Source organism: Oreochromis aureus, linkage group 12 (genome assembly GCF_013358895.1).
Source record: "Oreochromis aureus strain Israel breed Guangdong linkage group 12, ZZ_aureus, whole genome shotgun sequence".
Classification (NCBI taxonomy): Eukaryota; Metazoa; Chordata; class Actinopteri; order Cichliformes; family Cichlidae; genus Oreochromis; species Oreochromis aureus.
Window position 1 is genome coordinate 16,364,610 of NC_052953.1, and position 22,968 is coordinate 16,387,577.

Genomic DNA, 22,968 nt, shown 5'->3' on the forward strand with positions numbered 1-22,968 from the left:
AAACACATACAGACTCAGAGAGCACTGCTGCCTACAGATACAATGTTAACCGTGATGTGAGAGGGTAAACAGGTGTTAGAGAGGCCTCTCTAAATTGAGAGAAGAGTAACATGTGCCTGCACTCACACACGCACACAAAGTGAGGCATCTGGGGTGAGCTGCAATGTTATCCTCTGTTTAAACATAATCTCCCCACACACCCCCAGTCCACCTCGCTGATTCACACTGGATGGCTGACTAATGAAGAGAGAGAGAGGTAGTGAACAAGCGTTCATAAACCTTAAATGGGCAGGTGATTTTTTTTTTAAAATCTGTTCTGACTCTCTGTGCTTTCTCAGTGTCTTATCAAAGTCGCTGGAGTCTCACAAACAAGGTGTCCTTTGACTTTGATGCAGCGACACGCTTGGGTTTTCATAGCGGTGAATCTCACTTCCAACAGATATTTGTTAAGGACCCCTTGGCTTCACATTTGAATGCATGGGGCAAGCATCAGCCTTCAAGTGGACGGCTTATGTTGTAAAGGAGCAGATTTTGTCAGGGAGTTTGGTGCTTAAATCTGAATGGAGGGCAAACAGCAAAAATAACCAACCACTAAAAATGAAACTAATCAGAAACTGGAAACATAGCTGGTAAATGCTTCTTCCTGTTAAAAGGGAGTTCTTCAGACTCTTCTTCAACTTTTTCAGAGCATAGCACTGAGAATCCTGCATCCCTCTCATTGGTCTCATATATGTATGCATTTAAGGCCTTGCTAGAGCAAGAGTGAAGTAGTAAGAAATAAACAATGTAGTAAATAAAAAATATATTTTAGTAAAATATGGCTCAATCCTCTCTTCCATCCTTTTCTTCAGTTCTGTCTAGGCCCCTGTCCACCTATTCATTCTCTATTTCTCCTCTCCTTGCACTTCTTTCTTGTCCCTTCATATCCACATGTAGTCACTCCCTCAATTTTCACTAGTTCGTCTCCCTCCCCCTTTATCGCCCTCGTGCCACCTAAATTTCCCAATTTCCGTCTTCCTACTCCTCGAGCACCAATTCGCCATCTATGTCATCTTCCACTCCTCCCTTCATCTCTCCACTGCTTTGTCTCGATTGTCCTCTAGAGTGCTGTGATGGCTGAAGGATCCAAACAGGTCTTGGATGATTTGCCACCAGCTCTATCTGGAAGAGGACTCAGCACAATCTTTATCATCATCACTGAAGTCATTATGGTAAATTGGCGAAAGCTTATAGGCTTACATTATACAGATACTTACTTCCTGATTCAAGATATATGCAGCAGAGGTGAAGAGATGATGGTAATTTTTAGTACAATTTCTAGAGTCGTTATGCTAAATGGGGAGACGGTGATAGGATGAAATTAAGTGGCAGAAAACGGCTTGTTGCACAATGGAGTTGAGCATATGTAGGATAAGTGGAGGAATTTTCCTTCACTGGTAAATGTTACATAGTATTACATAGCATTGCTCACAGGTATTTTTGACGTGTGGGGGGACCTGATAGCCTGGCTGGGCCATTTACTTTGCATGATTTTTCCTACTCACTTTAACTCCACTTCCTGTCTCCAGGAAATAAAATGAAAGACAATTCTGTGTGGTCAGAAAACCTCCATATGACAAACGCATACTAAGGGATTATAGAAAGTGAATTAATGTTTATATATTATATGCTTCTCTTGATTGATGTGACCTTATCAGCTCAGTGGGTCAGATCCATTTTCAGGTAATAAGAATTTGAAATTCAGATCCAAGAAATTGGTATTTTTCAGTGAAGAGACGGCTTCACAAGTGACAGCAGCTATGTAAAAGCGCTTTACCTGAAGTAAATGCTCCTCTATATAGTATAATCCAAATATATTCATAATGTATGAAGCATTTAATTTCAGATTCACTGCTTTCAGCCCACTCGTCTGACCTCTTTTTCTCCCTCCATTTCCAAGCTTTCATTGGCTGCTACAAGTATGGGTAAAATTTTTCCAAAGCCTTCATCGTCCTTTTGAAAATTATTTATTGCAGGGTTAGGTTGGAAGGATAGTGAATTCACAAAGTGTTGCGTGTCTTTGTTGGAGAACAGGACCTTTACCGTGAAGCACCCCCCCTCCCCAGCCTATCGTTGATAATGTTGCAGTGAAGGTTTCAATACTTTCTGCTCTTCCTTTTTAGGAATAACGGTAATATATAGTAGGCAATGTCATGAGGGGAAAAGATGCATTTTCTAAAGTGGTACCTTCCCATGGTGGAGCAGAAAGTCATACAGACAGAAAATCACTCACTGGCAATCCACTCAACTCTAAAATCACTCAGCGGTCATCAGAGACTCTTAAAGCCTGACGGAGAGTAGCTGTCAAATATTCACGCAGGGATACTTAATTCAACCGAGTCAGGTGTGTGTACGTGTCGGCATTGGCACGTATGTGAATAAACATGCAAATCTGAAGGTTTTAGTGTTGTGAGCTTCAAGTAAAATGTGACAGAGTTTGCCACGCATGCATGTACGTGCTATAGTATTAGAACATAAACGGCGCTCAGTGGAAACGTTTCCATTTCATGGTACAGTCTCCGGTCACATTGGCTGAAATTATTATCAACAACAAAAATCACTAGATGAGGCTTTGAACTATAAACGCATAAGTAAAGCATGCATTTTATTAACCATACAGAGTCATACATAGTGAATTATAAAGAAAACGTAAGACAATGCTCAATGATCCAGCTAAAGGAGTTGCGAGATTCTACAGTTACCGTCACTAATATCGGCACATCTTATTATTATCCATGTCAGTAAGGGTTTCATATAATTCAGAGGGTAAGTAACTGATACTGACAGGAAGAAAAGACTTTGCTTTCACTCTTGAGACAATGCAATAATAAATAGAGGGGACCACAAGTAAGTCCTCCATTGACTTAAATGAGGATGCCATTATGTCAAACAGTGACACAGAGCACAGCGGTCTTTGATATCATATGTGACATAAAGTTAATGAGATATCAAGGCGGAGGTGCAACACCTCTCACTCTATTGAGTGCCTTGATCATTGACTGAAATGGGAGCGACACATATATTACCCCGTGACAGGCCTCACCCCGGAGCACTTGGCTGGCTTGGTGTGTGTTTGTGTATCAAAGTATGCAAGGCGCGAATGAGGGGAAATGTGTTAATGCATGTGTAAAGCATGCTACTTAGGGAAATGCAAATTTTGTATCTGTGTTTGCATCTGAGTAGGTCTTTGTGTATGTGCATTTATGTGTCTGTGTGTGTGTGTGTGTGTGTGGGCATGCACGTTTGTGTGTGAGTGATAGCAGAGACAGCCCAGACACTGACCTGTTCTGACATATAATATTATTCTGCCACGGGGGATCGAAACTGAAAAGGGAGAAAATCCATAGTGCACAGGAGACAACGGTGACGGAGAGGGGTAAGAGGTTTATTGGGAAAGAGGAGAAAAAAAAAACAGTGAGAAAGTGCAGGAAGAGAAAGAAGGGAGCGAGAGAGCATGACACTGAGGGGAAAAATATATCAAGTTCTTAACCTCACGGGAATCAAATAGAGCAAAAGGGACGGGATTGAAGAAGACAAACGGATCAGAATAAATCAGACAAAGACAGAAAACAAAAAATGTCTGACTCATGGAGTCTGTTAATAATATTATAGCTTTCCATCTAGCCTCCAACTTAAAAAATAAATAAATTCAAGGGTCTGTTCACTGCCTTCTAAATGTATTTGTCAGCATGAGAAGAATTCTTAACAGGTTGAAAGTCTCCACATTGACAAAATGTTTTCTCTAAAGGAAAAATCAATGATTGGTAAGCTCTGCATGTACAGAATGTAGAGGATGTATCCAGTGTTTCCCAATTCCACCGAATTTAGGAATAATTAAACCGATAATTTGATTCATTTGCTTAAACGGACACAGTCAAGGCGGCGGTGTCACTGTCAGTGGCACTGCAGCAGAAGGAAAAAAAAATCAGCTGTGTCAATGCAGTCAGCAGAGAGGGACAGGCATTAGTGAACCACTAGAGTGCACCCTGTAGCTTTTAACACAAAGTAGATGAAAAAAAAAAGACAGACAGAGAGACAGCGGGGTTGCAGAATGAAATATTATAAGGAGAAGCAGAGAACGAAGGAAAGATTTGGGTAGGAGTCGAGAGTGGGGGAGGCGGGGTGCGATGGAAAGATAGAACGCTAACAGGCAAATATTCGGTGGTGCAGTGCAAGAAAAAAAGAGGAAAAAAAGATGCAGGTGAGAAGAAAGGAACCGAAATGCAGAGCAGGGGATGAAAGAACAAAGTAAAGTATAAAATCAAGAGAGACATATTCAGAGGGGATATCGGCTTCCTTCTTGTATTCGCTCTCAGTTCTGCTCTGCAGTGCTTGCTTGCCACTCTGGAGGTGTCACCCCTGTCATAGAGAATTTATCCATGAAAAGGCAGATCCTCTCTCAAAAACCTTCATCCAGTCCTGCCTCTTGTCAGTCCTGCCTCCTCCCACTGCGCTGCGTCTGAAAAGCAGCCCTTTTTTTTTTCATATGACTTACTTATCATGGAGAATTCAGTCTCAGCTGATAATTACTGAAGCACTGCCCAGAAGAACTGCTTCTTGATATATATTTATGAGTCGCTCCAACCCAGTCTGCTAGCAGGAACTGGACTTTTACATTTCCGCAACAGCATGATGTCTGACAGTGTCTCTGGCCATGAACTCATTTAAAGCGTGCACACTGTGTCTGAATTGCATCACATAGGGAGGTTCAGGTGTTCCCCTGGGTTGTACAGTTGCAGTGATACTTCACATTCGAGTTGTTCTTGTTAACTTTGGTATTCCACTGATTTGCACGCAGGGTGTAGCAGATTTTTTCCCCACAACCTCCTGCAGCCAATCAGAGTTTGACTTTGGTCTTGTCAACCTTAATGGCGAGCGCCACAGTTATGACCTGCTGTTTTCATGTGAACCAAATATCCAGAGTGGCGGGAGAGCACACTATTATCTTATGTGTTGCAGTAATGACAGGTTTCACCGTGGTTTGTGAACAGGACTGTCTCCCTAGCAAAGCCATTAAATGACAATGTGTATTCATGATCTCTCTGTACCATGCTAGCTTGTGGTAGCCCATGTGCTGCAGAAATACCACAATTTTAAAATCCTTTAAAAAATCGTTACAGAAAATTCGAGGTGTGATTTGTCTTTGGTGCCACTATTTCTCAACCCATTACGCCAGAATCACAGATGTCAGCTCACTAGGTAAGCGTGTTTTCTCAAGCTGTCGGTGTCAAGTTTGTAGTGAAGGTGATAAATACTTTTGCTGGTGCAACAAACAGCCCTGTTTTGCAATAAAATACTACCTTATTTGTGTTTCTTGGGATACTAATAATTAGGTATACATGTGGTTTTTTTTTTAAAACTGCATCACCAACAAAAAATGATTCTTAGTAAGTGTTAATGGTTCCACTCTTACATCTTATTAGGCACTGGATTTAATGCATAATTTTAAAACTACTGTGTGCCACTTTCATCACTCCTTCCAACACTTCCAATCCTGGCTCCGGTTCAAGTCTAATATATTCTGGAAGGAGAAAGGATAAAGTGGGACCCTCTGGAAGAGCGAAGCACGATGCAAACAGAAAGTGGGATGCATGCAAATGAGATGCAGCAGTCAGGTATTTATGATGCTGGGTAATCACCAAGGGAATTAAGTATTTAGTCATGCGAACGTTATCTGTGTATCATTAACATCGTTTATCCCCTATCAACACAGACGACCCTGTAACATGAGCGGCATGTCAAAACAGGGCCGAGTCGGTGCTTTGTAAGGATGCACTGTAGACCATACGGTAAACATCTTCAATTCTCTGTATTACGCATTATGAATTAGGCATTACTACCAAATGCTGAATGGGCACTGATATTTGCATAACTTATGTAAGAAAAAAAATAAGAAACTTTAGTCTGCATATTATTGTACCTGATAAAAATGACCGGGTAATACATAAAAGTACATAAAAACATAGTAATGACAGTGAATGGAAAGGATAGGAAACGTCTGGTAAACTTTTAAAAGCCAAGATCCCAACAATAGAAATTGTTCAATACCCATAATACATCCAAACATACGCACACTAAAGACGAATGGTCACAAATATCACTGTATTAAAAATACATGATAGCAAAACTTGAAATTCTTTCCTTCTTATGAGCAGCCAAAGGAGCATGAAAACCTTTAGAACGTGAAAATCTACTCCAGCTGCCAAAAACATCCGTGCACAGTGTGTGACGTGCGCCTTAGTCACATGACACATTTTATGATGAGTCTGAACATTTAACAATATGCTGGACAGCAATGCTTTCAAGTAAATTTGCCCTCTTGGAGAGCAAAGATGTCGGGTGATTCATGGAGAGAGATCGAGCCACAACAGTTTTTGTTTTTTTAGGGATAATGCTGCCTTATACCATGAAATGCAGAAGGGTGACAAATAAAGTGAAAAGCCAATATAATGTGTTTTAGTAAGATTTTAGCCCATCATGTGCATCCAGAGCAGCTTCAACCTCCCCCGCCCGGCATTGATTCTCCAAGTTTCTGGATCTCTGCTGGACCGATGAGCATTATTCTTCCAAAGCACATTTCCTCATCTGGTGATTTGATGATGTTGGTGGAGAGTGCTGTCTAACATTCAAAATCTCAAGTGCTCATTTGTGGTGAGAGGTGGTAACAGCCATACCAGTATCATGTGATTCACATCATTTCTACACCCAATAAACCCTTCAGTGACCTCCCCCCATCCCCCAGAGAGACTAAGGAACTAGATGGTACCACTGACATCAGAATAAAATAGTTTTATGATAACAATGCTTTCTCACAGGATAACGGCAAACACTCAGAAAAACTTTGCATTAATTTTTTTTTTCTCACACATTTCACCACTTCACTTCACCAGGGGACTCACGGCATTTCTTTTAATTTGACACCCATCTGTATGTTTTTAAAGTGAACAGTAAAAGCTGATTTATAAGTACTCAAATCCCCCTAATCCTCTAATCCTTGCTATTTTTTTTATATTGTAGAAGAGATATTTAACACCACTGGCAAACTGTAACTTGAATTATAACATAATCCAAAAAATATGTTTGTGCAGATATGTCACAAAGAATATATAATACATTAATAAAATCCTCTCCTCTGAGGTCGATGTCATTTTGCCCTTCAGGGAAAGTTCACTCTACAACCAATTTTTTGGTATGTATGTTTTCAAAAATGACAGGATCAAATTATAGCAAATTATGTTTCCAATGTGCTCTGAGTAACAAATCATTGCACTGATGCTGCTGCCCTTCTCCACCTGTCCTGTTCATTCAAACCCTATCAGGGGAATGACTCGACTCCGGTGTTTATTTCATTAACCACAATCATTTTATGTGTGCCAAAGTTTATTTAATTTAAAACCAAAAAAAAGAATTAAAAATGAAAAGACGTACCTTGCGAATGCCTTCTTTTGACTCCTCGACGTTATTATCGCCTCCTCCTGTGCGGTTAATCATCCGCCACATTTGGGAGTACATGGGATCCCTCTCAAAGGGGTTCATAGCCTTGGAGCGCACCTGATCATAAACTGCAGAGTCCAGCACTGTACCGTAAGGCAACTCTGTCTGCTTGGATAAGTCTTGCAGAGACCTACAGAGACACAGGTAGTGAAAAGGGTTAATATTAACATCATCTTCATTCATCCATCAACTGTAAAAAAGTCTGAGCCTGAAAGATCCTTCACCTGTGTATTGATACACATTTGGTCCTTGATGACTGTAGATGTAGTACTTTTTAACAGCATCACTCTTGTTCTACAAGTGCTCGTAATAATAGTAGACACTACGATTTCATTTTATACTTTCTGGGTAATTCTTCTGTAAAATACCTTTCCAAATGACGGTGGTATTAAAATCACAGAAACGATCAGACCCCAGGTTAACTGCACTTCAGCAAAACACTGGTTTCAGCTTCCTATTCACTCACTTCACATTACTAAGCTTACTACACAGCTCGGTCTGCACTTTTACGTATACAGTACATTTCTGATGGAATCAGCCTAACATGAAACTCCTATCATGAAGCATATAACTATATCTGCCCGGCTGAAGCAGAAAACACCTAAATCAACTATCCATTCACTGACTAGATTAAATCCTAACTTTGGCGCTTTGAGTTTGGCTCGACAGGACATGGTGAATAATCAGTCTTTTGTTGTTGTCTTGGTAATTCCCCATGATACCTAAGAGGCGCTGGAAAGGGGGGATTTTGGATGGTACAAATTGAGTATAAATGGAGTGGCCAGCTGTACTGTGGGTTCAGACACTCACCTAGCCATTAATTTTTCTAAGGACCGGAGTTGGCAGCAACATTTAATTGACATTCAGGATTTTTTTTAAAAAAAAGGGAACTGGCCACGACAAATGGGTAAGAAGAAAAGAAAATGGAAACACTCATAAAGAAGTGAAAAACACAAACACACACCCATACATACAAGTTCATCTGTCTTAAGTTTTTTTCTATTTTCTCTCTCTTCCTTTCTCCTTCGTTCCACCTCTCACCCATAAATTGTCACCTCTGGGGGAATACACAAGCTATTGTTAATTATAACGCAACGGTGCTTGGGTTGCCTTTCAAAGAGTTTGGCCGCTGAGAAATGTAATGGAGAACCATTACAAGAACTAATTACTGTTTGTTTGTTAAATGGTTGCTACATACCACCCATGGATGGAACGTTTGGGAAACAAAACATGCGCACAAAAACACTCAACATGTCCTGCTTAATGAAGAACAACAAGTATATATTATCTTACTTCATTAATTCAGTTGTAATACAGTACACCCACGAAGCAGACTTACAATGGGCACAAATATAAGTAGCTACTGCTTGCAATATTACCACACTGTTCATTTTGATAAATACACACCCACACAGACACACACGTGTGAAATAATATGGAAGGGACAGCTCTTGCGCTTCCCCCTTGGCTCTAGCCCTCCTCAAATATCTCGCTGACCCATTCTAAAGAAAAAAAAATCCTTTGAAGATTTTAATGAACTTTGCCATGAACATGAATCTTTTATTTCCGCCAATTAATCTTTGGCCTAAATAATCTCCCCTCCCCACCGCTCCCCCGTGAATATGCACGCCTGTCAGCACACTCTTTGACCGGGATTCCCCCTTTGTGAATTGCTTTCACTGCATAGTAACTCTAAGCTTGTTCTTTAATGGTGCGTGTGCAGGAGACAGAGAGAGAGAATCATGCATTAGGCCTCCATTAGATTAGACCAAAGTTCATTTGGAAGATAAAAATGGTTTGTGTTGGTTTCACTGGTTATTTTGATTAATAATGAAACATTGCAAGGATAGTATCCAGCATACAACTGAAATTTACAGATCTCATATGATTTACCCTTTTTTGAAGAACCACTGCATATATTTCCATGATTGACAAGGCAAGGAAAACACAAAACCTTAAAACTGAAAATGTGTGTAATTGTGTGGTTCATGAAGTCTAAAAATACTGGCGGCGGCCAGTGGTACCCCTCAGCCTCCTGGTAGATACACCTATGGTATAGATTTTTAAATCCTACGCCACCTTGTTCTCAAGTTATCACATTCAGAAAATTTTCAAAGAATTTGACCTCTGAGCTTGACCTCGAGGTCAGAGGTCACTGAGATTCAAAGTCATCCAAGATTTTTATTATATAAACTTTTCAATATCAATTTAAAAAAACAATCCTACATGACTTCCTCGTTGAGTTATGGTTTGAGTGGTAGGGTGGCTGTGTGGGATGACATTAACAGAGAATGGATCAAAAAGCAGCCAACATTTAAAGAAGAGTTTTGGACAGTCATTAAAGAAGCCCGAACTATTCATGAAGACTACTTTTAAAAAATTAGATGAAGGCATAGTGGTCATACCAAAATCTGTAAACTTAAGAAGTATCTATAACACTTATTTTTATTTATTTTTTTCTATCACTATTAAATTCCTACATGCCTATATGCATTATGTGTTTAACTGTCTTTCTGTGAGTGTTTTATGTGAAATTAATTTCTGTGTGTGTGTCTGTGGATCTGTGTGTCCACAAAATTGTGTTTCTGTCCTGTGTATGCTAGCTCATTTTGCAACCAATTATATTACCCCTAAGCAGCTCAATGAGCAAGTAAATGGAGTGAAAAGCAGCTAAATGTTTTGTGTGACAAATAGCGAACGTGTGTGTGTGTGTGTGTGTGTGTATGTGTGCGTGTGTCGGGGTGAGAGAATGATTTAAAGACTGAATAGCTAGACAGGGTCCCTTTTAATAGCAGGTTAATCTGAATATGTGCAGGAATAATTCCTGTGTGCATAGCTTTGTTTCTGCGTATTTGGTCACCTGGTCATCTTTGCTAAAAGCTTCTGTCAATAAGATCGTCAGCTCCCAAAACTCTAATTTTGGTGCTAATTTGGCCTAAATGAACTTGAAAGGACATAGATGATCGCGGCTACATGGTTTTGTAGGAGAATGAATCTGTAAATGTAGAAGCCTTTATCAGAAACACATTAACCGCTAACTATACTGTGCACGGGAATAGGCAATCGATACTCGGACTGAAGTCAGCTGAGGTGGCAGTGGTTCCAGCTGTGGCACATTTGGTTAGCTAAATTGAAAATCGTTATTGTTTCATAATTTAAAAATCCCGGAAGTTCTTTTGATCTGTGTGGCCATTTCAGTCTCTATGTTTTGATCAGATCATCAATATCATTGAAGTGCTGGTGCAGCATGCAATATTTTGTATTCGTGTTCATTTTTCAGGGACACCGATGTCAGAAGCAGAATGAACGTACAAGCCAAGTCACAGCAGATCAAATCAGATTTCATATCATGCATTTCTTACTTAAGCTTTACGTAATCTAATCAATATCTGCCAGTGGACAATGTGCTGCTTTATCTGATTACTAAGAATGCAACAGCCACCGAAGAGTCACCTGTAACTATAAAGCCAGCAGACATATTCACACAAGCAAGTGTGAAATGACCTGATTGACTTTATTGGCAATCTTTATCAAGCATAAAATATGTCTCCTCCTGTACGAGGCTGGGCCAGGAAAGAAGCGCTTTATCCTCAAACACTCCATCCATCTTTTAGTCTTCCCATCCTAACCAATTCTTCCGCTCCATCTATTCTCTCTGTTCGCTCTGCTGTCTCTCACCTCACTTTTACCCCTGAAAAATAAATTCCCCATTCTGACTCATCACCACTACCAAAACCCTTCACCATGCTTCCTTCCGCTCCTCTTCTCTCTCTGTTCCCTTCTCCATCTCTAACCTTTGCCTCTTTACTCCCGTTTTCTCCATCTCATCTTTTCTTCCACGCACTTGCGCTCTTCATTTCCACTTTATAATGCTTATTCCCCTTTTGTCTCTCCCTTCATACATTCCTCTCTAGCACCCTCTCTTTGCTACTCTCCACTGCCATCTCTCACTGTTTTCCTAAAGGATTCACACTGAAATTGAGGGAAAACATCCAAGCGTGAAATAGTCCAGAGAGAGTTCTGAGCATTCACTTGTTATTTCATTTTCAGGATGAAACAAGGGCATTAATACTTAAAAATCCTGTCTGTCCTGATAGGAGACACTAAGGAGGAGAGGAATGCCTCCATTCTTCCCCCGACCTTCTCTTCCTTTCTTGCCCCTGCGTGCGCTCTTTTGCTCTTTTCCATACTAACTAATTCGCTCTCTCAATCACACAAATGCATTCAATCTAATTCCATCTGCATAATATGTTAATCAAGGATTATCAGATAAAAGTGCATGCTAATCACAACATCACAGACTGCTATTTTTTTCTGCATGGCTACATTTCTCATCTCTCCATTGAGATTTTGTTACACTTTACAATTACTCTCAGTTTATTTTAGGAATGTTCCCTCTCACTACTTATCCCCAAAACCCATCTTTGGAGGCCTTGGGCCATGTGGGTGCTGCTGTTTAGTTGGTAATTATGGCACTAATGACCCAAGAAGAGTCAACACACTAAAGATAATGCATTAAAATTTATGGAAATCCTTAATTAGCTCAATGTATGCTGCTGAATGAGGCAGCAAACTGAGAGCCACTCCTTAATGACAGCAAAGTGAAAAACAAACAAACAAAAAGCAATTGAGGACAGACAAAAGAAAGAAAGAAAGAAACTATAGATTGACAGATTTTACAAGAGGCTGGGCGGAAGGACGTGGAACAAAGAAGAAAAAACAACAGCATGAATGAGGGGCGCAGTGTGACCAAAGTAAACTAAAGGAAAGGTCTTCTAAATACATAAAAGAGACAGAAAAGAGAATGACAGAGAAACAAACTGACAGAACCAAATTAAGAAACAGATAGTGGTGAGATTTAGAGAAATAAATGTTGTTTATTCCAAAGCCAAGCACAATTAACTGTGGCACTGCCGGGCATAGCGGATGCTTCGGCATGCTGATTAGTCCAATGAGAGATGAGCGTTTCCTAGTGCCACCAGGAGAGAAGCAGGCAAACATATTATCACAAGGATAGATAAACAGAGGGCACAGCGCTTCAGGAAATGTCTGTGTGTGTGCGTGTTTGTGCAATGAACGTAGGCAGCTTTTCCAGTTGCCTTGATACCTAGGCAAAAAAAATAAATCAATTGCAAAAACACTTTTTAAAACAATTTCAGCATACTTTGACTGTTTCTCTAACTCTCTTTGCCACTTTTTCTTCCTACCTTGATCAGTAGAACACACACGGACACACAAACACACACATATGTGAGACAGATGATATAATGGAGGACTGAGGTTGAGAAAAGAAACGGTAAAGAATTAACTGTGTGTGTGAGATATTAACTGTCTGCATGTGCATGCATGCTTGTGAGTTGCCTCTCATGTATTAAAGCTGTGTGATATAATGGATTTCAGCACACTGAAGGAGCCTGCAGTGTGTGTCTGTGTGTTAGGCATGATTTGTCATGTATACTTGACAACAGAAAGATGTGTGCGTGGTGTCATACAACCATAACTGCAAGCACACATTTATACAAATACACTATATGGATATATGTAGTTTTTGCCTTGGGCTCAACTTTCTTTGCAGTACAGAGGTTGTGCATCTATTTAGATGTGCTGTGCAGTTTTAAATGAGTCTTAAAGAGGTTACAAATATGTATGATATGATCCAAAAGCATAAACCAGATTTAGAAATGTGTAAAACAATTAATCTGTGTGTAACTCTGAGTACTTACAAACGCATGCACCGATCTACACATGGATACAAAGCAATTTGAACACACCTAGCATTATTTTTGAAATTAATGTGTCGAAACCATTTACAACTAAATATTTTCAAGCTCAAGTTTTCAACGTAACCAGTCTGATCACTTTCACTTTTAAAAAGCTTCCCGTGCGTGCAAATATCTAAAAATATTTGCGACTTTCTTTTCGCTCACTTACAGATAAATCAAATATGTGCGCACCAGTCGCCTGATATGCATAAATCACAACACATATGCTCTGGGGTTTTGAGGCTCTTACTCTTTTCACACTGCCAGCTTGGCACAGATCCACTAATCTAAGCTGCGTTCAAGTGCTAGTGGAAAACTCAAGCTTCCTTTGTATTCCTGGGTTATTTCAAGTAAAACAGATGTTTCACATTTGTGCATCTGTACCAAACTGATAGTGTGAAAAGAGTCTCAAAACCCCAGCACCCCACGAGCACATGTGGCATGATGATCAGGTGACTGGTGCACACGTATTTCCCGATATTTGAATGAACAGAAAGTCACAAGTATTTTTAGACAGTTGCACGGGAACCTTTTTGAAAGTGAAAATGAAAAGATTTGTGAAGCTAGACTTACAGATTAGTGTGTAAATGATCCGTATTTATGCAGGTTTTAGCCCTATGGATTTGTATGTGTTCAAACTGCTCTATACTCATGTGTGGACTGGAGTATGCAATTGTGGATACTCAAAATTACACACAAAATATTCAATACACATTTGTAACTCTTTTGAGAATCATTTAACTCCATAGGTTTAAATATACCTAAATATGACAACAATAAGGATACAATAAAGGTGGCAGTTTTTACTTGAAAAAATTTAAATCAATATATCAGCCAATATGGTAGCTACCACTAAAAACAGTAGGTGAAAAAAATTAGTTGAATACTTACTGTATTGAATTCTCTATACGCGAGATTGTGAGGAAAGCTGCTAGATTGGCAGTATATGAGGATATGACAATTAGAGCAAACATCCACCAAACCCCCATCATCATCCTTGTAGCTAGGGTGGTGTAAGGCACCTCTCCACCTGCAGCAAAAGTAAGAAAACAAAAGAGAGTCAAAATCACGGTATAAGAAAAAAAAAAAGCGGCTCTTTGCTGCAGGAGAAAAAGCTGTGAAAACAGCAAAGCACATCCTGAACGATTATCATTGGATTAACAGGATTTGATCTGATGCTTTGGCATAGATCTGATCTTCACATGGTCGGATCAACTGCAAGAAATTGCTGTGAACTGGAAAACATCAAAATAACAAATTCCAAATCACTGCGATAAGAAAATCTTTGATATATGAAAACCAGTTTATAAATAATCATATATTAAGTAACATTTGAAATATTAGGTGTTAGCAAGCATCAGGTGAGCAGAGCTGTCTTCCACTGTCTGGTGATGTTTTAATACACTTTAAATAACTAAGAACTAAAAAAAAACTATTTGGATGCGCGTTGCAAAAAACAGTAACCTGCTTTTGCAATAAATACTGTTGAAAAGATGTGATGAATGCGAACAAAATGCTTGTCAGGCTTTCCCATTAAGATGCTGCCGGGAACACATTACAATGAAAAGTGGCTTGTCTGTCTTCAAATATAAAATCGCTTTATCCTCCTCTTGTGTTATAAACAGCTTTTCTGGCCTTGTCCTCTGAAATCTTGTTCTGCAACAGTAAAACACAAACTGGCTCCGCTTTATATGTTTTTCAAGAAAGGTTGTCATTCCAATTGTAGCCCTCAAAAAACAAGAAAACAAAAAACATTAAAAAAAACAAAAGAGAGAGAGAGAGACAGAGAGAGGGAATCTATTTGTTTGTGTACTAACCAGGACAGAAAACAGGACACATTTATCTTTGGCTCTTCCATTCTTCTCAGGTAGCTGTGTGGGGTAGCCTTTCTATTCATACCCACACACTTGCTTACTGACGACAGTGTTTTTGCACACATTTACTGTAGCTATGCACAAATGCGCACGTACACGCACGGTCATGACTGACACGATTCCCTTTCTCTTTGTAGTTACTCAAGCAAGTTAGAACTCCCCCCCCCCCCCCTTTTATACCTGTGGTGATCGTGGTTACATCAGCACAGACCAGCCAACGCTCTCATGTCTCCCACTTCCCTTAGCTCAGCCTCAATAATATATCTGACACCCACATAATCTCTTTCTCTCTTTATCTCACCACCTTCTCTATATCCACTGGATTCTTGTTTTTTTCCATCTTCCCTTCCTGTATACCCTTTGATTTATTTTAAATGTACCATCTCGTTTTCCCCTCTACATGTTTTCTGTTATCCTTCTTTGCATGATTTGCTGTTGACACCAGGTTTTAGCACAAGCCCGAAGGCATTATAACGTATACTGTATGGATGACATGGTATCATGAATTATGTCTTTAAAATGTTTCAATCTTTCATGGCTCTTGACTTTTTTCAGTAAATGGTCACACATAAAGTGGTTGTGTAATAATTTCATTTTTATCAGGTAACCCGAAGAAAAGTATCTGCCACTGTAATTACATAACAGCTATTTTGTTATGAAAAAGAAACTTTATAATGAAATGATCGAAATAATAAGCCAACACAGTATTCCTAAGAAATTACTGTGCATGGGAATGTGCGTGGGAAGATGAGATGAATCATTTTCATGAATGAAAGCAAGCAGCAGGCAGAGATGCTTTTTGGTGCCAAAAACCGTCCGAGTATATGCCTGAGCGTGACTGCAGTATCTTGGACTTCAATAGCTTCTAAAACATGACCTTTGTGAATCGTTCCAGCCGCAGAAGGTATTTGGGGATTTGGGGTTTCACACTGGCAATATCCATGGAGGACCGATTAATTTACCGAAAAAAAAAAGCCATTGTCCAGTCTCAGAACAATTTTTATGTTGATTTCTGGCTGCACAAGTGACTTTTATAAAATATTAATGTAACTGTAGAGTTAAGGTTCCCAAAATTTTGAGCTGGGAATCGAATCACGTAGAGCAGATTTTTAGAAAAGGTCATTTTGTTTCCTAGTCTTTATATGGATATATATATATGCATATACATATATGTGTGTGTGTGTGTGAAAGACAGAAGCAGATTAATATTACAGAAACTTTAAGCTTATTTGACCATAAGGCGAGCACTGATCTAAAAGCTCAAAAATGTGAGATAATCTCTATCCTACTCTCTTAACAGCTATAAACCTATAATACCTTTACACTTAGACACTTTTAGTGTCTCATTATCTCATCCTAAATGTGAGTGGCCAAAAAGCATATATGATTTTATTGAGCAATATGTCACTGTTCACCTTTCACGCGTCACCAACTACCATCAGAGATTTTAATGATCTATAGCTCACATAAGTTAAAAAAAACCCTGAATCCTCAGGGAAAGATGATCAGGACAACATTTTTGAAATTTAGACTCACTGGTCACTTTGTTAGGGACATCTGTTCAAGTGCTCATTAACGCACATATCTAATCAGCAGCAACTCAATGCACTTATCGAAGTAGGTCACCTGCTGTTTAAACCAAGAAAGGTGATTTAAGTGACTTTTAACACAGCATCGTTGGTGGTGCCAGATGGGCTGGGCTGGACTGAGTATTTAAGTATTTCACTGATCTACTGGAATTTTCCCACACGACCATCTCTAGGGTTTACAAAGAATGGTCAAAAAAAGATAAAATATCCAGTGAGCAGCAGATATCTGGGTGAAAATGCCTTGTTGAGGTCAAAGGATAAAGTTCAAACTCTTTGATGGACAACAGAAACTCAAATAACCACTATCTATGAACAAAGGCATGCAGAAGAGCATCTCTGAGCACACAACACATCAAACCTTGAAGCAGATAGGCTATAGCAGAAGACCACACTGGGTGGATCTTCTGTAAGCTAAGGACAGGAAACCGAGGCTACAGTTTACATGGGGTCACCAAAACTGGACAGTAGAAGATTATAAAAACATTGAGTTTTGCAGCAGACCAAGCAGAGAGAAGGATGGTAGGATCAAAATTTGACATACACAAACTGAAAGTATACATTCTGTATTATATGAACAGTTCATGGCTGTTCAACTCTTGAAGAATTAAGGCAGTTCAGAAGATAAAAGTGGATCCAATTTGGTACTAGCAAGCCTCACCAGACTAAGGGGTTTATTTATTAACTAAATTTACCTGACTTTAGATATGTACAAACTAATGTATTGTAAAAGTGTATAGTTCTATAAAATCCAATACTAAAGTGTATTGTACCAAGAGAAGCATCATTTATAGTGAGTGCTCTCAAAACCATCTTTCATAGTGGGGGAAAGACTTAGATGGATGTTACCATTTAGTATTGAAACAGCAGTCAGCAAACGCTCCAAGTGAGTGAGTGGTTGTGTCAGGTTTCATGGGCACATATACAGGCATAAAGCATGTACGGCACCTTTTATATCATTTTAAAATACACCCTTTATCCTGTTTTCTCAGAAGATGGGGTCTGAGGATAAATGACAAAAAATGTTGTGTGTTATTAGAGGTTCACGACTAAGCAGCTATCTCAAAGGATAGTGTGAAGTCAGCATGACATTTCAAACACAGACTTTCTGAACAGAGTACGTGTATCTCAGAATAGAAATGATTCAGATTGACTGGTAGGAGGTGACAGCTGGGTTAACTCCTTCTATACAGATACAAGACTAATAATGTTACCGTTCTTCTTCGGGGTTCCTTTAACTCTCGTGCATCCCTTAAAATTTATACCCATCCTTTGCCCTTCGTACCCAAAATGGTCCCCTGACAAAAGGTGATATAGCAACATCATATATGATTTTTTTTTTCTTTTTTTTTCACATCAGATCTGTTAAACAACTTCAGACCTATCCACAGATATAAAGTTTTTCATAATTTTTAAATATTTTTAGGTTTTATGGCTTTATTGTCATAAAACCCCTGTTTTTGGGGGTGAAAACCCATAATATGCAATATTTTCAAAAATGAGTTGCAAATGGAACTATTTGGCATGAAGTTATTAGAGCCTTGAATAGGTAAATAATTCATAACAACATTGATTTGGATGCATTATTATTTTTGAGCAATAAGAGTTTTCAAATTTACACCCATCCTTTGCCCTTCGTACCCAAAATGGTCCCCTGACAAAAGGTGATATAGCAATATCATATATGAATTTTTTTTTTTTCATTTTTTTCACATCAGATCTTTTAAACAACTTCAGACCTATCCACAGATATAAAGTTTTTCATAATTTTTTAAATATTTTTTAGGTTTTTATGGCTTTATTGTCATAAAAACCCCTGTTTTTTGGGGGTGAAAAACCCATAATATGCAATATTTTCAAAAAATGAGTTGCAAATGGAACTATTTGGCATGAAGTTATTAGAGCCTTGAATAGGTAAATAATTCATAACAACATTGATTTGGATGCATTATTATTTTTGGAGCAATAAGAGTTTTTCAAATTTACACCCATCCTTTGCCCTTCGTACCCAAAATGGTCCCCATCCAAAAGGTGATATAGCAATATCATATATGAATTTTTTTTTCATTTTTTTTCACATCAGATCTTTTAAACAACTTCAGACCTATCCACAGATATAAAGTTTTTCATAATTTTTAAATATTTTTAGGTTTTTATGGCTTTATTGTCATAAAACCCCTTTTTTTGGGGTGAAAACCCATAATATGCAATATTTTCAAAAATGAGTTGCAAATGGAACTATTTGGCATGAAGTTATTAGAGCCTTGAATAGGTAAATAATTCATAACAACATTGATTTGGATGCATTATTATTTTTGGAGCAATAAGAGTTTTTCAAATTTACACCCATCCTTTGCCCTTCGTACCCAAAATGGTCCCCTGACAAAAGGTGATATAGCAATATCATATATGATTTTTTTTTTCATTTTTTTTCACATCAGATCTGTTAAACAACTTCAGACCTATCCACAGATATAAAGTTTTTCATAATTTTTTAAATATTTTTTAGGTTTTTATGGCTTTATTGTCATAAAAACCCCTGTTTTTGGGGGGTGAAAAACCCATAATATGCAATATTTTCAAAAAATGAGTTGCAAATGGAACTATTTGGCATGAAGTTATTATAGCCTTGAATAGGTAAATAATTCATAACAACACTGATTTGGATGCATTATTATTTTTGGAACAATAACACTTTATTGCAAAAAAACAAACTGAACTGACCTGAACAAACTCAACAACAAAATAAACAAAGATGTAATTTACATTTTATAGCATGAACCACAAGATGGGTGGACATATCTTATATATCTTATATATATCTAACATTTGCAGCAGTTACGATAATAATGTGCTGTTTGCAGGGCTGGACTGGGACAAAAAATCGGCCCGGGCATTTTGACTAGAGACCGGCCCACCAGGATAGAGATTGAAAATGTGACGTCATTCAGGGGTAAAACCGCAAAGGATTCTGGGAACTTGAGGCAAGAGGTACTAGCGCACGCAGGCTTTCAATTGAACTCAGTTACACAGCGATAAAAAGAAACCCAAAAAATGGCAAGAAGCTGTTGTATTATTAACTGCAATAGCCGGTCGCATGACAGCCACGGGAAGCCGACGGGTAAAGAGATCGGGTTTTTTATCGGATTATGTCGTTGAAGAGAAATTTTTAAGCCATGTTTCAAGTAAGAGCCAACGGATGGTCTAGATATACCAAATATAACGTCTCAGAACACTCCAGCTCACATGTTAGTCTGCTCCAAGCATTCCCACAAAGGTCAGTGTTTTGTAGTACTTAATACGTCATTTTTCTTAACATAATTGGTGATATAGGTTACAAGCAAGTCTGGCGCTGAACAGAAATTGTCACGCTATGCTTCTTTATTTATTGTATATAATATTGCGTTTCGCTTCTGTTATTACCAGGGTACATTGACAAAAACATATACTTTTATTCACAGGATAAAACAGTTGTTTTGTATCACTAATTGTCCAGTGCGATTACAACATACAATATTATTGTCACCAGAAATTATTTCCACTACTAATTAATTACCGTTGAGCTCAAAGGTTATATTAATAAACGGTTAACGATTGTGTATTTATGAAGACGATTTGTGAGACTGGTAAACTTACCTTTGTTTGTACATGGTCTTTCGTTCTACACGGTGCATTTCAAGGTCCTGTACCCATCCGTCGGTAAACTGTACCGGCTTGTTGCAGTGACCTGAAGTTACTAAAAACTTCATGAGTGTATGCACTCACCCAAGATCCATATAATTATAAATCTGAGCGTGGTTAAAGTTGGGCAGCACGCTAACGTCTTTTGTCCACTTTGTGTGCTCGTAAGGGTCTGACCCTCTCACCCTTTGATTTTTTCCTCGTATCTTTCTTTGCCTTTTCGTCGAGTCTGTCTTTGTATGGTCCGGCATTGTTCTCCTTAGTTTTGTACATTCCTTTTTGTGCGGCAAAGAAAACCAAGAAGGTATTGGAACCGAGAATGAACGTTTTGCGGTGCTGCAAATGCTTGCATTTGATGCGGTATTTGGATTGTTTTGCCACGAGTTCCTGGCATGCAATGCGCGAAAGTCACGTCATCTGTCAATCGCTATAGGAAAACCATAAAGCCTTTGCATGAAAACAACTGCTTTGATGTACACTGCCTTGTTGGTATATATGTATCAATCTAATAAACTTAAACCTACACCATCCTCCCTATTCTGGATTTTAAACAGTACATAGCGGAAACAAAAAGACTGCTTGGTCGAGTTAACCTCCTGAACTATCTACAACACATGGTAGAAACCTTAAATTAAGACCAAGAACACTAGAGGTGAGACATGATCATTAATTAATATTAAAATTAATAAATGACAGATTTAGTGATATTTTCATAAACACCTCCTTTCCTTTTTTTTTCTCCATTTTCTTTAGTTCGTCTATAAGATTGCTGAACAAGGGGAGGGTGCATTCGGCCTCCTCGGCTGTAATTGGTCCAGCCCAGAGTCGATCATGACCAATTGGCCAATCCAACACCTTTCATTATATATACCCTTCCTAAAAAAAAATAAAAAAAATAAAAAAATCCATCGGCCCATAAAAACAAAAAATCGCCAGCGGCCCACCGGGCAAATGCCCGGTATGCCCGATGGCCAGTCCAGCTATGGCTGTTTGCACGATGAGCCCCGCTTCCACTTTTTGGAACGCTGCTCTTTCTCAGCAAAAGCCTGCCCTAAATTGACCGTGCGCTTAGTGTTGTGCGTGCCCGCGTCTGTGCATTTCGTGGCGTCTGTGCAGAAATGACTAGTAAGACCAGGCTGCAAACTATTCTCACAGACTTCAAAGGTGCACCTGAATTTTTTTTAAAAAGATCATCTTCTATCTTATTGGATAGACGATGATTTTTTTCTGTCTCTCCCTCCTGTTCTGTTCCTGTGCCACTGGGAAACTGAACTGACCTGAAGAAACTCAACAACAAACTGAACAAAGATGTAATTTACATTTTATAGCACGAACCTCTAGATGGATGACTTTTGCAGACAGGACATATCCTACCATTTGCAGCAGTTGCAATAATAACGCGCTGTTTGCACGATGAACACAGCTTCCAAGCTCCCCTAAATTGATCGTGCGCTTCGTGTTGTGCGTGCGCGCGTCAGTGCATTTCGTGGCGTCTGTGCAGAAATGCCTTGTAAGACAAGGCTGCAAACTATTCTCACAGACTTCAAATGTGCGCTTGAATCCAAAAAGATAGAAAACGATCTCTCTCTGTCTCTCCCCCCGGCTCTTTTGACGTGCCACTGGGAGAGTAGCGACTGCCCCTCCCCCGTCTGCTCAGCAAACAGGTGGCTGTTTTTGCACCCCTCCCCCCTCTGCTCAACAAACACGTGGCTGCTTTTGCACCTCTCCCCTCGCTTGCTGAGAGCCAATGCAAGGCTCAAAAAAAAAACATTTAGAGAAGAGAGAAGAGATTTAGAGAAAGGGAAAAAACCGGAGCAGGCTGCCATTGTTTACTTCATGGAGGCGGCGCTATGGGCCGTTTTGTTTGCGACCGACACACACACACACACACAGTATATATATATATATATATATTCTCAATCACATTCACACCACTCTCTTATATCAGTTCCACTACATCAAGACATTTTTTTTGGTGGTCAGCTGTTTTATTACCATGTATTTTGCAAGGTAAGATAACCATGTCCTGCATTGAAAACCACTGAAAATGTCTATGGTGGTGCTGTGCCTAATATTGTGCTCATTTGATCCAAAACATATTTTTCCTTTATTTTGAAGGCAGAGGCTTAGATCCATTAGGTATTCATGAGAAAAGCATTATCACATGTCAGGATTACAGTATATTGAAAATATGTGATTATAATGGGAGTCAATGGGGCCCAAAATGGTACAAGGGTAACAGGAGGTAGTACATATGTGAATCTCCTTTACTATACACCACACCATAGAGGGGATCATTGAATTTTAAAAATAATCCTAAAACACACATCCTGGCCAAGTTTCATGCAACTGGTCTTTAAAATGACTGATATATTGAGAATCAAAAATCCAAAAGTACCCAAAATGGTCCCTTTTTTCGCTAGGGTAAGCTAATCAAGACTACTAAAATAAATCATAGTAATCTTCTGTCTAGGATTCAGAAATTCTTTTCTGAAAGAACTTTTAAGTTTTCCTGTGGTTGAACTCCTGAAA

The 22,968-nt window shown here is 38.9% G+C and overlaps 1 protein-coding gene across 1 annotated transcript in view; it reads right to left on the reverse strand.

Annotated features, from left to right (window-relative positions):
* grid2 (glutamate receptor, ionotropic, delta 2) overlaps nt 1-22,968 on the reverse strand; it is a 487,335-nt gene that overhangs the window by 59,103 nt on the left and 405,264 nt on the right. Inside the window, exons 12-13 of the mRNA XM_031760306.2 lie at nt 14,187-14,325; nt 7,468-7,663 (exon numbers count right to left, since the gene is read on the reverse strand). Coding sequence (XP_031616166.1) covers nt 7,468-7,663; nt 14,187-14,325 — 335 coding nt within the window. The remainder of the gene's footprint in view (nt 1-7,467; nt 7,664-14,186; nt 14,326-22,968) is intronic.